The 16995-nt window shown below is 44.8% G+C and overlaps 1 protein-coding gene across 1 annotated transcript in view; it reads left to right on the top strand.

The window, feature by feature from the left end:
* Window positions 1–9196: 9196 nt before the first annotated feature.
* SERP1 (stress associated endoplasmic reticulum protein 1) overlaps window positions 9197–16995 on the top strand; it is a 30511-nt gene continuing 22712 nt past the window's right edge. Inside the window, exons 1-2 of the mRNA XM_069618377.1 lie at window positions 9197–9482; window positions 10930–11005. Of these exons, the coding sequence (XP_069474478.1) occupies window positions 9399–9482; window positions 10930–11005 (160 nt within the window). The 5' untranslated portion in view covers window positions 9197–9398. The remainder of the gene's footprint in view (window positions 9483–10929; window positions 11006–16995) is intronic.

Here is a 16995-nt window from a genome sequence, read left to right as displayed (position 1 = left end):
TTTTGAGGATGAATCTAACTCTTTGTCCCAAGGCTGTAAAGGACGTCATTACTACGGTGGATGGTACGGAGATAGCCTCCGGGCCAGTAACGCATACCACTCAAGAGGTGACGCTAGTAAGTCAAGATGGACACCATGAGAAGATTGTGTTCGATGTGATCAAGGCCCCTCAGTTTCAGATTATTCTAGGAATACCTTGGTTAGAGAAACACAATCCTCTGATCGATTGGCGAGCAAGAACGGTCCAGTTTCCAGAATGTGTCTCTACTTGTCACCCTCCACCTGGTGTTGCACTGGCCGCAATTTTTTCAGAGACTCCCCAGTTACCTCCTGAATACCTAGAATACCAAGATGTTTTCCGGAAGGATCAGGCTAACTCTCTACCTCCTCATAGGTCTTATGACTGCCAGATAGACCTGATACCTGGATCTACTCCTCCTTGTAGTAGAATTTATGCCCTCACCGAGCCTGAGAACCTTCACCTTCGACAATACCTGGATCAATACCTGGCAAATGGGTTTATTCGTCCTTCCAAGTCCCCTGCTTCTTCAGCTTTGTTCTTCGTTCCAAAAAAGGAAGGAGACCTTAGAACTTGTATCGATTATCGCTCCCTGAACCAGATCACCGTTAAGAATAGATATCCGTTACCTTTGATCCCTGAACTCCTGGACCAAGTCAGAAAAGCATGCATATATACAAAGCTGGATCTTAGAGGAGCTTACCACTTGGTACGAGTAAAAGAGGGCGATGAATGGAAGACGGCCTTCCGCACCAAGTATGGGCTATTTGAATATCAGGTCATGCCCTTCGGACTTTGCAATGCCCCGGCCGCCTTTCAATATTTTATGAACGATGTCCTCAGAGAGCTCATAGATGTATGTGTTGTTGTTTACATTGACGACATCCTCGTTTATTCTTCATCGGAATCTGAACATCGGAAACACGTGAAAATGGTCCTCGAAAGATTGCGTCAACACAAACTTTTCGCTAAGTTGGAAAAATGTGTTTTCAACGTGACTGAAGTTGAATTCTTGGGATTCATATTATCACCTGGCGGAGTGCGTATGGATTCAAAGAAGGTCGATGCAGTTCTCAAATGGCCATCACCATCCTCCGTAAAAGGTGTGCAAAGCATGTTAGGCTTCGCTAACTTTTACCGCAGGTTTATCCCCGAATTCTCTCGAATAGTCCAGCCCATCACTGCCTTGTTAAAGAAAAACAAACGTTTTGAATGGTCTACCGAGGCGGAACAAGCTTTCCAGGATTTGAAGACTAAATTTATCTCTGCACCAATCTTAAAACACCCTCGCCCCGAACTCCCCTACATCGTGGAAACTGATGCTTCAAGCCTTGCCATGGGGGCAGTTCTATCACAAAAGGACCCGGTAACCAATCAGTTGCATCCCGTGGCATTTTGGTCCCGCAAATTCTCGCCTCCTGAAATCAATTACACGATTACTGACAAGGAACTTCTGGCTATCAAGTCTGCCTTTAAGGCTTGGCGGCATTATCTGCTGGGGGCCCGACACACCGTTACTGTGATTACGGATCACCGAAACCTGCAATATTTGAAGACCGCAAAAGCCCAATCCTCTAGACAACTCCGTTGGGCATTATTCTTTGCCGAGTTTGACTTCATAATTACCTATCGACCTGGTACAAAGAACGGTAAAGCCGATGCCCTTTCTCGGATGGGAGTGGAAGAACACTTGGTCAACCCTAAACCTGTACCAATCATTCCCGAACAAAGAATTCTGGGTGTAATCGCCACAGAATCCATAGAGGAAGTTAAGGATAAAGCCAGGCAACTTGTAACTCCAGCAGACATACAGAATTGGCATCTGCAGGGAAAGGACTTTGCAGTAAAGGACAACTTATTGTATTTCCAAGAACGATTATACCTACCCAGCACAGATTTACAGAAAAAAGTAAGGTCATCCCGGTATAGCCAAGACCTCAGAAAAGATCAAGCGCTACTTCTGGTGGCCGTCTTGGAAAAAAGATATCAGAGACTTTATAATGTCCTGTGGAGTATGCGCCCAAAACAAGAGTCAAAAGGAAAGACCAGCAGGCCTCTTACGCCCTATTGACATCCCACCTCGCCCTTGGCATACGCTTTCTATGGACTTCATCACCGATCTACCTCCATGCTCCGGATACAATACGATTCTAGTAATCGTGGACTTATTCTCCAAGATGGCGCATTTCATTCCGCTCAAAGGCTTGCCAACAGCAGCAACTCTGGCCCGAGAATTTCTCGAAAACATCGTCCGACTGCACGGTTTTCCTTCGGTTCTAATTTCGGATCGAGGTAGTCAATTTATTTCTCATTTTTGGCGAAGTTGCTGTCGGTCGGCTCAAATTGATGTGAGACTATCGACCAGTCACCACCCTCAGACCGACGGACAAACCGAGAGGACCAATCAAACTCTGGAACAGTATTTACGCTGCATGCTGCAACAAACTGAAAAAACTTGGAAAGATATCCTTTGGATAGCCGAGTATGCCTACAATAACTCTGTCCATTCGGGAACTGGGAAAACCCCGTTTTTTCTTTTGTACGGCAGTCACCCTCGAACCTCGGAGTTGGATCCCCTCCAAGATCTTGAAACACCAGCAGTAGACTACCTGCATTCTACAATCACCCAAGCCTTTAAGGAAGCTGTTTCTCACCTTCAAAGGGCTAAAGAACAATACAAGAAAGGAGCAGATCAACATCGGAAGGAAGCCCCTCACTATCAAGTAGGGGATCAAGTCTGGTTATCCACCAAATATCTATCTCTAAAGGGGCCACGCACATTCAACCCAAGATACCTTGGTCCCTATTCCATCACTACCATAGTAAACCCAGTAGCGGTCAAGTTGGACTTGCCCCCGCACATGAAGATACATCCGGTCTTCCACGTCTCTCTATTAAAACCCGTGCAACCTCAAACCCGACTAACCAAATCTCCAAAACCTATCCTAGTGGATGGAGAACTCGAGTTTGAAGTCAAAAGCATTCTGGACTCCAAGATCTCCAAATCTAAACTATTCTACCTAATTGACTGGAAAGGCTACGGCCCCCAAGAGAGATCCTGGGAACCTGCTGAATATGTCCACGCTCCTCGCCTAATCAAAAGATTTCACCGAACATTTCCTGACAAGCCAAAACCACCGGAGAAGCCCGGTTTGGGAGGGGCCTTGAGGGGGGGTACTGTCATGATCTCTGCTTCCAAAAGGTCAGGGTTTTCCCAACTCCCTTGGAAGCAGATCCATAACCCAGGTTCCGAGTGCCAACCAGTCCCAATTGGGACCTTTTGGACCCAGTCCTGGCGCCAGTGGCACCAGGCTCATAAATATGCACAGTCCCAGCGCTGGAAGCGCCGGGCTCATAATGCTTGGGTGGACTTACCTTCAGCAGACCATGCTGCTTACTTGCCTGCCAGTTGAGCCTCTGATCCTCTTCTGTTTGGAACTACTTTTCCTGTTGGGTGGGCTGGAGCCACTCCCTAGATTCAGAACACTGGAACTCTTCTGGAAGGCAGGAACTCTTTTCTTACCAGGAACTCTTTTCTTACTTAGGCGTGGCTGTGGAAGGAGACACCTAAGCACTACAGGAGGCTATTTAAACCACACCCGGTGGATGAATCTTGCTTTGCGTTATTCTGCAACCTCTGCAGCAGAACGCTCATCGTGTCTTCTGCATCCGGTCCTGGGCCTAAGGAAAAAGGCTTACCATCCTGAATCCAGTCTTCAGCAACACCTATAAAGACAAGAAAGAACAGGTTAGCATTCCGGCATCTGAAAGGCAAAGGCTTACCATCCTGAATCCAGTCTTCAGCAACACCTATAAAGACAAGAAAGAACAGGTTAGCATTCCGGCATCTGAAAGACAAAAGTTTACCAACTCTTCGCACGCTCCGGAGGCCTTCGGCGCTGCATCCCGCATCTGAAAGACAAAACAAGGTGCGTTTAAAGACATTGGGGAACTTTAATACTCACGTGCCATTACTCCTTTCCACATCTAATCCAGTGGGTATTCCGGCACCCTGCAACCGCTCCGAACTCGTACCTGCAAAATAAAAAGACAGTTAGAGCGCATAGTGAAGCAGGCAACAAGCGCTTACTTACGTGCTTCCAGGCGCTTCTATTCATCACACGGGCTCCATCTTCAACTCACTTCAGCCCGTCATCCGCCATCGCCGGAACCCTGCAAAACAAGAGACATCATTACTAAAGACTTTAAAGACATTTGAATGACTCGAAACTTACCGTTCGTGCAGTAAACGACGGACAGCAGTCCTCTGAAGTCAAGAGGCCTGCGCTACCTATCCAGTGAAGAAACTGGTTACAGCACCCTGCCCCGAGGCAGATGGAGAGCTCGGCATTCACTTACCTAAGGTGAGAGCGTTAACCTTTGGGGGTCTACAGGAGAGGAGAAGAGGAAAGAGATAGGGACACCCCAATAACCCCAGTTCATTAACCCCATATTTTCTATCTGCAGACATCTTACTCTACACGTCAGGCATACAGTGCACAGAGGTCCAGCCCAAGGAGCCAACCGGGTGCTACACATCACCTTTGAAGATACGGTAGTCGCCCAGTCAAGACCGGCGCCTCTGCGAGAATCAGGTGAGCGTTACAGCACCATGGAGCTGATGCTAGACCAAACGGAAGACTTTTGAACTCCCATTTCTCTTCTTTCCAGAGGAATTGTAACAGTTTCCTCTGATTCTGATGAATCGGAATTGTTAGATATGCATCTCTGAGGTCTATCCTTGCTAACCAATCCCCTCTCTGTAGGATGTCCCTTAAAAGGTAAATCTCTTCCATTCTGAAGTGTCTGTATATTAGAAAATAATTTAGACCCTTGAGATTTATTACTAGTCTTACCTTGTGCTTGCCTTTCACTAAAAACAGGTTGCTTATGAAACCTCCCTGTCCTTCTGAGGCTGGGCCAATTGCCTTTTTTATTTTGAGTAACTCTACCTCTCTGTCTAACAGATCCACGTCTTGTTTACTGAACCTTATCTGTCTTGGTGTGGTTACCTGTGACAGTTCCTGACAAAATTCTAACTGAAAACCTCGAACTGTCTGCCTCACCAATGCATCTGAGGATATCTCCTCCCATTTTTCTACATGCAACTTCACTCTTCCTCCTACTGGATGAATATGTGTTTCCATCTTTTCCACCAGCGCTTTTATTTCTCTCACCTGTGTTATTCTGGTGTTGCTGTCTACCGTTTCCTCTCCAACCTCTACCTCTGCTTCTTCCTCTGGAAGGGAAGAAAGGGTTCGACCTCCGGTCCTCTTGCTTCCAGTTGGCTCTGTCATTGTAGGACCTTCTATATTGATAACAGCGGGAGAGCAGCCCTTTCCTCCTCCAACCTTGTCAAAAAACGTTCTTCCCAAGATTTTCTTAAGAGATGATTGTGCAATGTCCATGGACGCATACGTGTTGGCGAACTTTGCCATATCTTTTATGAATAGATCCCCAAACAGTTTGCCTTTCGCTGCTGCTGCTTGCTCAGAAGAAGCCAGCTCTCCCAGTCTAGAGTCCAACTTCATTAGTATAGATCTCCTCCTTTCTGTTGCCAACGCTGTGTTGGCATTCCCCAACAGACATAGGTTTCTCTGCGCCCATCCAGCCACTATCTCCGGATCGATGGGTTCTTTCTTCATCTTTGCTTCTTCAGCGAGTTGCCATATCCTAGTGATAGGACACAGCATGTCTAACAGTTTGTCCTGACAGGATCTCCAGGACCTGTCAATTCCTTTCTTCACATCCCTGCTGTATCTCCCCAGGAACGTGATTATTCTCTCGACGATATCTGGTGTATCAGCCACCCCGTTCGGCACTCTAGGTCTGGGACATTCAGCTCTTAATTTGTTTCTAGCCTGCTTACTCAGGGGTGTTCTCAGTATCTTCCTTATATATTCTGTAATTCTTTCAGGGGGGTTCCCACTCATTTGATCTCGAGTGCACCAATTTGTCTGGGTCAAATTCATCCCTATGGGACTCATCGTCTTCCCTCCTGCCTTTTTTGTTTTTGTGTTCCCCCTCGTCGTTTTCTGAGGTCTTTTTGTCAGATCTAGAACTGCTTCTGCAGTCATCATCAGATGATTCGCTTGAACTGATGTTATGTCTCTCACAAGGCCTCGCCTTTCTCTTGTCCGCTCTGGACCTGTGTGTTAAACCCAGGGGGTCTGGGAGCTATGATCCCTGCAGGTCGTTTTCTTTCTTCCCCCTCTGTCCATGCGTGCTTTGTTCCACTCCGACAAAGCAGCCAGGTCCTGCATTATGCCCCTTTCTCTATGGGGTCTTTCGGCACTGTTCATCCTCTGTACAGCTCCACTCATGCATTGACCGCTAACATTAGGTTCCTCAGAGTCATCTGAGTAACCACTCATCTTAACTTTGTGCTGTGTAATTAATGCACAGATCTCTTGTGTTGCCCCCGTCAATTTTCTTATCTTTTGTTTGTAGCTAGGCGGGTCTCTGATAATATTATATTTTCCTGGGACAATGCCCGTCAGATTAAGAGAGTTCATTATTACAAATACCTTAAAAAGGTATTACCTCCTAAATCATGCAGTTAATGAGGGGTCTGATCGTAGTTTTACTTGGGACTGAGCCCGTCACTTACTTAGATTGCTAATCAAGCCTGCTGTGCTGCTTTTGGCCACCAAGTGGCGTCTGCAGTCTGTTGATAGTGCTTCGTTTCACTCTCCTCCCCGTGTAGTGTGCGTTGAGTATGGCTGCTACCAGATAATGATTTAAAAGTAATTCTGCCCTTTTCACCTGCTCTTATCACTGAAGAACTCCTAATGTCTGCCAATGAGGGTTCGCAATGGCACAGGAACCAAAAAGTCACGTTGCGCCATTGCAAACTTCTGTTACAGTGCCTCCTAACGAGGCGAGATAAAGACGAGGAACGAAAATCCCGGCGCGTCCACTCTTATGCGGATATGTTCCGCCAATGTTCCCTGACGCGCCGCGTGTTTCACAATACACTATCTATGTGCGCCCTGCATACATATTGATCATTATAAACATTCACTCGTAACAAAACATTCCAATTGTGATAATAAGCAAGGTACTTATCTCGGCTGCTCTTGCAGCAAAGAAAGAGGAAGGACTTTGGTTTAGATAATGTTTATAGCGGAAAGTGAGATCTAATTGGACTGGAAGAATCACATGGTTTGGCCAGCTTTTGAAAAACGGAATACAAATTCGCTGCAAGTTTTCGGAATTGTAGTTTTTTTATGTTTAATGTTTTTCATAATTGTTTAGTGGTGTAGCAGATTAATCAGTGGCAAAATGACCGCTTGGACCATCGCCACAGCACAGTCTCTGAAACAGATCCTTGGGTCCCTCCATCCTTCACCTACCTGTACATAACTTCAGCACCAGACTGGTCCCTGTTTTCTGATTTTTCTGATTGACTTTTTCGATTGTATTGTTTTGTGACTTTCTTCCTTGTAAAAATCATTAATTTGATTAAATGAAGTAAATAAAAAAAAATAATAACAATTGTTTATTGATAATTTGCTGTTCGAGAAGTAAAGGAAAGTTCACCGCATAATCTGAGCCTCAGAGTCTTGACATAGAATCAATATACAATGTGCAGTTTGGAAACAAGCTGCTTGAAATTGCACCATTTTTAAACTATTATTTGGAACATTTCCTTAGAGTGGAGTTCAACTGCCAGCTCCACCCCTTCTGAATTCTGCCCACTCCTCCAAACTTCGTCACCACCCCGGGCCTTGTGGGATCCCACTTTAAATAGTTTCCATTTCCACCAACTTCAACCCGGTACATTGGAGTAATAAGGCAAAAGCCTGGGCATCTAAAAAACACTCTGCCAGAATATATCTGTCAAAGAGAAAGAAGTCACTGGACGCAGCACATGTCTATAACTCTGCAAATCACAGGTTCCTATCTGGGTAGGACCAGCTTGGTCTTCCAGCTTTCTCTGAATGATGAGCATAATTCAAATAGCTATCGACTGTTCGCCGTTTGTGATGGGTGCTAAATAAAGTATTGGTTGAACCCATATGTATGTGTGGACCTATGTGTGTCTTAATCATCTAATGAAGTGTATTGTGATGTGATTGTTTGTGCTTTGTAATTAAAGTTTGTAAAAAACTAATTGTTACAATAAAAAAACAAAAAAAAAACAATAAAAATAAATTAATATAAAATATACGTACTCTGGTTATAGATGTGGGGTTCATCGTGCTGTTCTTCTCTCCCTTAATGAAACTTTCAAGAATGCTTACTTCAAATAATTCATTAATACAAATCCAAATAAAGCACATCTAAAATCCACCAATTGCCCCATTAATCCAAAAGTTGTTGAGAGGGTATTTGGAGTCACGTTTACCAAAAACAATACCACTAAACACTATTGCAGTGGTGCCACTTCTGCCATTTGGTTTAGTACAAGTGGACTGTGGACTAATAAATACATCTCAGCATCTGGTAAAGCCCAGAGGGGCGTTTTCGGCCGAAATCTAAGGAATACTTTAGCTTCTTGATTCGGAGAGTGGAATACTTAAGTTTACAAACATGTTAAGACATCACATTTTTGGTTGAAAACGGAGCGCTGTGGTACACGCACGGAGGTTTAAAGTGCTAGCGGGCAGCAAACCCAGGTTGCTAAGCACGGCCAGCAGTGCACTGTCAGCCTTAGCAGGTGTACCCGTGGCACAAACACGTCTCAGGCAGTTCCACTGCGCATGCGCCTCCTACCGGCTCAGCCGCCGCCCGCGAGGAGCTGTTTCTGTCGTCGGTTGGGGCTTGGGGTGGAAAAGGAGTTGGAAGCCTCACTGTGGCTGTCGGAGTGCAACTGCACAGATGACCTTTCACTTGAAGATGAACGGGCTGGATGATCCAATAACACTTAACATTGTTCATTATAAAATAAGATATAGTATTTTTAATTACACATGGAGATTGTTGGAAAGTATATTTTTTTGTAAACCACACAGCAAACGGAGCGTGACCAGACTCTTCAACCAGTAGTTGGACGTTGTTAATTGTAATCACTGTTTGCATAGAAGTACATTACACCTGCATAACCTGCTATGTCGCAAGTCGGCTCTGGAAGTACTATATTGTACAGCATAAATATGACACGTATCTAAGATCTGATGAAGTCCTTCTTTCCTTTCGATGACAGGTTCTCTAGCAGGCGTACTCTGTGTGCTTCCGGATCGGGGGCGGGTCCGCTCTGCCCAGTTGCTGACGCTGGCAGCTGCCTTTTGGCTCTGTGTCTTATTTTTCAGCCGGAGCTCCCTGCGGCGGCAGCAGTCTGACAAGCAGCCCGGAGTCCTCCTGTCAGCAGTCCACCAACGTTAACGCCACACGCATCGTATTTTGCCTGCGCAGCGGCTCACTGGGAATAGAAGCCATGGTGGCCAAGCAAAGGATTCGCATGGCTAACGAGAAGCATAGCAAGAACATCACCCAGCGTGGCAATGTAGCCAAGACCACGGTGCGCGCTCCTCTGCAGACCCCCGTCACTCCTGTTCCGCCCCAGTGGCACAACTTGAAAGGCAGGGTATACAGGGTACCACTAAGAGTAAAGCTTTCACCTAGGGATGTTTAACAGGGAATATTTTGTCAGGTGTAGTGATTGTTGTTACTTGCTTGTCCTTCTCGGATCACGTATGGCTTTCGAACCTGCCCCTCTCAAATGTGTTGGGTGTAACCGCCCGTATGGTGGCTCTTCTACGACGGGTTTAACCATCGCACCGTTGCCTTTCTCTGCGGTCAGGTGTTACACATTTCTGCTGAAAATTGTAGCATTTTTCACATGGTTGGAAATTGGTGGCCACTATGTAGTACCTGTTTGTAGCATATAAAAGCCATGTTAGCAGGGAAGCCACCTACTCCCAGGAGCTACTCTCAACTCCTAGCCGATTTGTGCGATACAGATCCAACGTGTTTTTATTCCTGGCAGACAGTTAAAGAGTGAGGGACCACATAAAACAGAGACATAGCTATAACTCTAATCTTCCGTGGAAGTTGCATTTTCTCAGAGAGTTCAAGTATAGGCTATACAGATAACTAACTTACCTGCCAAAGTTCAGGTATAAACTCGGTTTCCTCCAAGGTTATGTTACCTTTCATTTTTATCGTGCCTCCTGCCATAGGTTAAGAGCTTTGCCTGTCAGGCAAATAAGTAGTATGGTAGAATATGCAGTAGTGGCACAGAGGAGCACAATCAGGTAGATCGCTTTGGATGAGTGACAAGGATAGATTTAGATACGATGCTTAGAAAGGTATGAGAAGGAAAAGTTGGAGGCTCAGCTGTCTTTAATGGGGTGCATTGTCAAAAGGACAGATAGCTGGAGAGAGGTGTTTGCCGTGCCAGGAGGTATGTTTGGAATTGACTATCCTCATGATGTGCCTGAGCATGCTGAAGGTCAGGACAATGTCTTTGTAGTGACTACCCTCTCTGCCTGGGCATCAGCTGTTGCTTTTGTACTTGGCCAGCACCACGTTTCTCTCACTTGGGGTAATTTCTATGTATACTGATCCTCTTTGTTATTGAGATAATGGAAGTAGGCACTCATATCAAAGGTTTCTAAGTTCTCAACCCAACTTCATGAAAGGGAATCAAGGACAGATGACTCGTGAGTTTAGACTCTCCCTACTGAACTATCCCAAGCTGGGTTCAGGTTTGGAACCTCTGTAATGAGCCCTCTTTCCCCAGGGCCTGGCCTGGACAATCCTCTGTTGCAGTACTTAACATCTTCACCCAGGGGGCCAGTTAGTTCCACTCTACTTAATTTACTCACTCTTGGGGTCAGGTTTGGAACCCTCCTCGCCCCATACTGAATCTTCCCATGCTGGTGTACAGTGTAGCCCCTTGTTTTGACCCTTTTAATCTATATCATCAGGTGTAGCCTTGTACTGACCCTTCTCTCTCCCGACAGAGAAACGCACAGGAGGAGAAATCCTCAGTGGGGCCGTGGCTTTTGGCGCTATTCATCTTTGTGGTGTGCGGCTCAGGTGAGTTTCTCTTTGCTGGTGACAGAATTGTTTTGGTATTTTGTATAATATCTTTCAGCTACTTCCATGCGCTATTAGGCTCTGAGGCTCACTTTCCCCAAAGTGTAATTTGCACACAGGCACCGCCCAGGTTTCCACTTGTATCACCCGTTTTTGTGCCAAGTGCAAAACCAACGTGTTAAACGTGGATACAGGTTAACAAGTTCGTTTTACACTTTGTGCTGAAAATAAGTGTACATCTACGTAACAAAGTTATGCTCCTGGGAAGCAATTACAATTGATTTATATGTAGGCTTTAAGCAGATGCTAAAAACAGAAGGAATCATTTGATTTACGCCAGCATGAAAAAAACATTCCTTTTTTGTGAGAGTGCTAGGTGGAAATGCTACTCCTGTGCCATGCCCCCACTCCACCTACAAAAGATTTTGACAAAAGTTAAGATATAACACTTCTATGTTTTCCTTTAACATCTTTACGGTCCGGGGGACTCGAAAATTAGCCCCAGTGTATGTACAGTATCTTGACGGGTTGCTAAGCCCAGAAAACATCCAGCCCTCTAGCTGCCCGTATTTGAACACCCATTTGTTCTTTTACCACATCACTCTGCTGTGTTGTATGTGTGTTTTTCTGGTACACATGGCAGTGCCTCTCATTACTGGAGGCCTGCATGTTCCGTAGATTGTGAGGGCATGAATTGCTACACTGGTTGCTCATATGTCGTATTGGCTATATGCTTTCCTCCGGTCAGTAAAATAACCTCTACTTGTCCATTAGTGCTGCATTTCCTTTGCCAACCTGCGTTTTCGCTTTGGCATGGTGCACACCACACGTGTTTCTGCAACTGAGGGCTGCCGTATGTTCAGAGCAACAGATGCATACCACACAGGTGTCCCCAATGTGTTGTTGCATGATAGAAAGGCACAGCTCAGGGATTCCTTAGCCGTGGGATATTAACAATACGCCTTAAAAAAATGCTCAACATGACTACCTTTTAGGTATTGATGTGTTTGGTTTATTTTAGGCATTCAATGTAGGACATGGCTCCAAACAGCAGCAGAACAGGTGCTCTTTAGGAACTATAGAGAACACTATGGTTTTTGGGTCTCGTTGCGATCAGCCTAATATGTGGATCTACTAATTTGGATATGATGCTGTTACATTTTTCATTTCATATTTTCATTACAGCACATTTAGATCATACTGCACGTTTACAATTTGAGGGACGTGTATCTCATTGGACCAATGTGTGTTTGACACGTATTCAGTAAAAAATGGATTCACCTTCTGATGTTCCATTGGATGAATACCTACCGTCCAGGTGTCCCCTGGGTGAAAGTCCCCATATGTTCCATTGGATGGTTGGGTAAAGCACAGGTGTTCAGTTGCTCTTATGTGCGTAGGTTTTCCCATGGGAAATAATGCAGTTCCCACATGTACAGCTTCGAGGTCTACTGTTTCTGGTGACAATCCACTCGCTGTTAATGTACAAAAACGGATTTTAATTAACCTAATGTGAGTGCATGATGTATCTTGTATGGTGTATACCTATACTGTGACGCCTGAACACATACATCACACATCTGCTTGATAATATGAAGTTACCTGAGCCATCTTGTGTAACGCACCATGCGAACATGTGTGTGTCATACAGGACTTCTGCTATAATATTATGGATTTTTAAATATTTGTCACACCTCCAACTATGCCAGCACACATAGTCCTTATTAGTATGGACAAACGTCATGTTGACATTTTTAGGAGCCACACATTTGCATTCCGCCAACACTTTCTCTGGCACTTACACATAAAGAAGAAAGTATTATTTTAATAATTTTTTAAATATTATTGGCTAAAACATTAATTTTGTTTTTCAAGTCAAACTGTTAGGCTCCTTGCATTAGACTGACTTTTCAAACTATATACATTTCAGAAGCTCTTTGTAACATACCAGATCAGTCAAGCTATAAAATGAGTTGCTTTTGATGGAATAGATCTATTAGTATTTGTGCTAACTTCATTTTGCAGCGGTATATAATTAGTAGATCGAGTATGTATTGGTTATTTTTGTATGCACTGCAACAGTAAAATATCTTGATCAGTTATTATACTTGGTTTGAAACAATTCTCGGTAGCATAGCTGAGGGGCAACGTGTTCGCCTTGGAAGCAATACGACCGGAGCAACACAGGTTCGATCCCTGGGTCCGCGCTTAGAAACCACTGGGTATTAAGCGCATTATAAATAACCATTCATATCATATATTCCAGAGATACCTTGCCTATAAGCACATATTCCTAGGTTTTGCGGAAATCGAGAAATTAAGTAACTGTATCCAGATGCAGAAATGTACATTTACTTTTATGTATTGCAGATGTTACTTGGCCTGGGGACTCCCCATTATTGAACTTGCATACAGAAGACCCCATGATATTGCATGCCTATATGGTATCGTAGAGCTTGTGGCCCTCCTTAAGGAATGGGTGATAGCATTCTGCCTTTTGGCAGGTGAGGCTACCACCTGGTGGCCTGTTGCCCCCTGTTACAGATTGTCGACGCAACCAGGCAGAGGCTCCTGCCAGAAAGTGTTTGCTGGAGCCATGCCAGGCGTGTTAGTGGGTTCACCTTTGTTTGAGGCATGCACAATGTTAATCAACCCACAACCCCTTCTACCATTGCCTTTGAATGCCAAGTTGGTATTGCAGTACCATCGTCACTAGGAGGAAATCATCCCAGTTTTAGGCTCTGAGCTAGTCAGGATTGGGACGGGTTTTGTGGTGCCAACCCATGGGTCTCATTGAGGCCTGTATGCATGCAGTGTTGTCCAGAGGGGGTCTGATCTTTTTCGTTCCCCCCCCTCGCCTGATTCCGCTCCAGCGAGGGGACAGAGATGTCTGGTTCTGCCTGTCCCCCGACTCCCCCCCCCCCCCCCCCCCCCCCCAGTCAGGTGCTTCACACTATCTGTGCAGCAGAAATGGCAGAGAGAAACTGCAGCCTGGACCCGTTTCCCAGTCTGGTCAGAGCAGAGTGGGATTACTTCATGTAATCTGTCTCACCCCGTTTCCACCCGTCAGGAAGATTTATTGTTCGTCAAGTTGGATTGTATTTCTACTGTAATGTGGTCTTACCTATCTGGCAGCTATCGCACACCTCTCGCTTCCTTGGCAGTCTGTACACATCTTCTAGAAATATTCTGTCTTGTTTTGTTTTCTAGTTCCATAATGTTAAAGCAGTGGATTTGAGTTGTTATATCGGTGCGTTGAATGGGATTCTTCCAGTTCAACCAGTGCTATATGTAATCGTTTCTAGTTGCCCTTCATTTTCCAGTAGCCATTTGTAGCCATTTGTTGTAATACTGTTTTTGTTAGCAAATAAAACGGTTCAGGCAATATGTAGTTGGTTAATTTATTAGTCAAGATGGGAGGAAACAGTGCTTGTCAAGTTTGCATGCTCAACAGTTGTAGTCAAATTGTAATATAGGTAGCCCTTCCAACCTTTCTGCGTACAGGACCAGGGTTAGCCTCATATTCCACCTTCCGCACCAGGTAACAGAATCATAGACCCCATGTTTTTCTTCCCTTTACACAACTCAACATATGTCTTCATCACCAGACAAATGAACAGGTATGAAAAAGCAAGCCTGCATGACCAGAACCAATGTGCACTACGTAATATAACCCAGACTGGAGAGACAGAAAGGCGAGAACCGTAATGCTGTGAATATTGTGACTCATAAACCGGACATATAAAACACCAGTATTAAACATATTGAATGTGGATTCTAAATGGTGTTCCTGCCCGACCTGAGGCGTTTGAACTGAGTAATAATCTATAATACAATGCAGCAGCTCCTTTTTGGTTATCAGGGTCATGATTCCGTAGGTCTTTTTGTCCATGAACCATGCCTGCCACTCCTTTACCTCTTCTGCCCAATTCCCTCTTGGGCCCCTCTTCTGCCCAATTCCCTCTGTGGCCCCTATCTTCTCTTTTTCCCTCAATCCTTTTCCCCCTTTTCTACTACCCCCTCGCCTGCGATGTCATGAGCCTGTACCACTTCCTTGGACTGGCATTGTTGAGGCAAAAAACAAGAGCAGCGAAAACGTGCCTGCAGCATAATAACCCGATACCCCTGTTTCCACCAGCTTTGTGGGAGATCCAGAGGAAATCTGCGCAGCCAAGTTTTTTTCCACATCTGCTCCACTCAGAATTAGACTGTTAGTCTCTTTTGACGTCTCCGTAACCAACGCCCGTAGACTTTTCTGTACTTTTGGCTGGGTCACCCCAGGGTCTAGTGATGGGATTCCACTCAACCAAAGATCTTTTTGAATTTGCTGAATATTGTTCTTACCATTGTAAGTGATTTCAATCCGGCACTCCGCCAAGTCAATGCCTGGCCTGTAATGCACAACTTAAATCCTTATTTATTTTTGTCTAAAAGTTCTTTTATTCTGAACGATATACCACTCGTATCACGCCCCTCTCCTGGAACCCCCCAAACAAATGGGATTTCTTACACTAGGTTATAACTATAGAAAAAGAGAATGCCACACATGAATCTCCACAGTTCCTAGCCAGGGAACCCTTCACGTGGTGGATACTCAATTTCTTTCTGGGATTCACTTTATTTACTCACAACACTAATGACTTATGGTTTTAGAAAATGAATGAGAGAAACTTAGCGCAAGAAAAGTTCTGGCAATTCAAAAATACTCCTACCAATACTGGTTTTGAATACAAGATAGGATAGGTTTAAGACAGGGATTACTATGGACGGTACGTATGCTAGTGACACAGTTCTATCTATAGATACTCACTAGATATGCTTTTAAACGGAACCGTCAGGATTCTGGTCTGTCAATTCTGGTCACGGAAGGGAATCTGGTTCTGGGACAGACAGCTGGTCATATCGGATTGGATCTGCAATCAGCAAGGCGCTCTGGTCACAGCACATGATTGGATTGAACTGCCCTTCCTGGTTCTGAAGATAATTATTTTAGCAGGCAAGCAGTACAGCGCAGCCCGGCTGTCTTTTGGTTCCCCTTAGATTTATCGGGTTGGTTCTGGTTCTGGAAATTTAAGGCCTAGCTGAAAATGGTACAGCTATGCAATGCGCCTTTCTGCTTTGCCAAGTTTCTGGAGTCGGGAGCAAGGAAGATGATAGTTCTGCAGCAGGGTGCTTCTCCAGCATTCGGATAGTGGGTGAATCTGTCTCTTTCTGAGTGCTGAGCTGTCTCTATTTATGCTTATGATAGAGGGTGTGTGCGTGCTGGTTTAGCCTAAGCCCGCCCCTTTGACAGGGATTGATCAGGGTCTCCACTCTGCCTTGATAGGAGGAGAGAAACAGGGTGTCACCTTTATGGTGTAGGTTTGAGGCCTAGAGTCCATCCCTAGCCTCTTGAACACAATCTACTTTTGGCACAATCCATATTTACACATGTGCAAGCTCTATAACAACCACATATACAGATTACATATTTTGTACAGCAGCTACTCTTCCAAACCCTGTAGCTGTGAGATCTTGTCTGCTTTTCACAGAATGTTGCCCTTTTCACCCGGAACACAATGTCCAATTTTAGAAGCAAATTTCTTCAAATGTGTGCTTTGAACATGGGCATAAGTGTATAAAGTTTCATACTTATAGCAGAAATACATTTTGTGTAAAGTCACATTTTCTGCTGTTTCTTTCCTGAATATATCAGACTTCTGGCGCCTCTTGAAACATGCAGCCACGATTTACATTAACAATGCTGTTATTTTTGTGTGTTTGACAATTTTAAGTGGCGAGTTATATGTATTTAAATTGTTCTTTGTGAATGTCTAGCCACAGATGGCTGTTTGGATCCGCCTCCTTCTGTCTCCCTGCAGTTCAAGAAGTCTCCTCCCCGTTTGTTCCTTGGCAGAGGCAATTTACGACCCTTCACACCTAGCATTTCCTTTAGCTGGAGTATGTCCATTGCCTCCTTCCCCACTGCAGACCAAATTCTTCCCCCCACC

The sequence above is a fragment of the Ambystoma mexicanum genome, chromosome 10, assembly GCF_040938575.1.
Source record: "Ambystoma mexicanum isolate Mex_15411 chromosome 10, UKY_AmexF1_1, whole genome shotgun sequence".
NCBI classification, from domain to species: domain Eukaryota; kingdom Metazoa; phylum Chordata; class Amphibia; order Caudata; family Ambystomatidae; genus Ambystoma; species Ambystoma mexicanum.
Note: the sequence above shows the minus strand (reverse complement) of the source record. Positions and strands in the feature narration are given on the sequence as shown.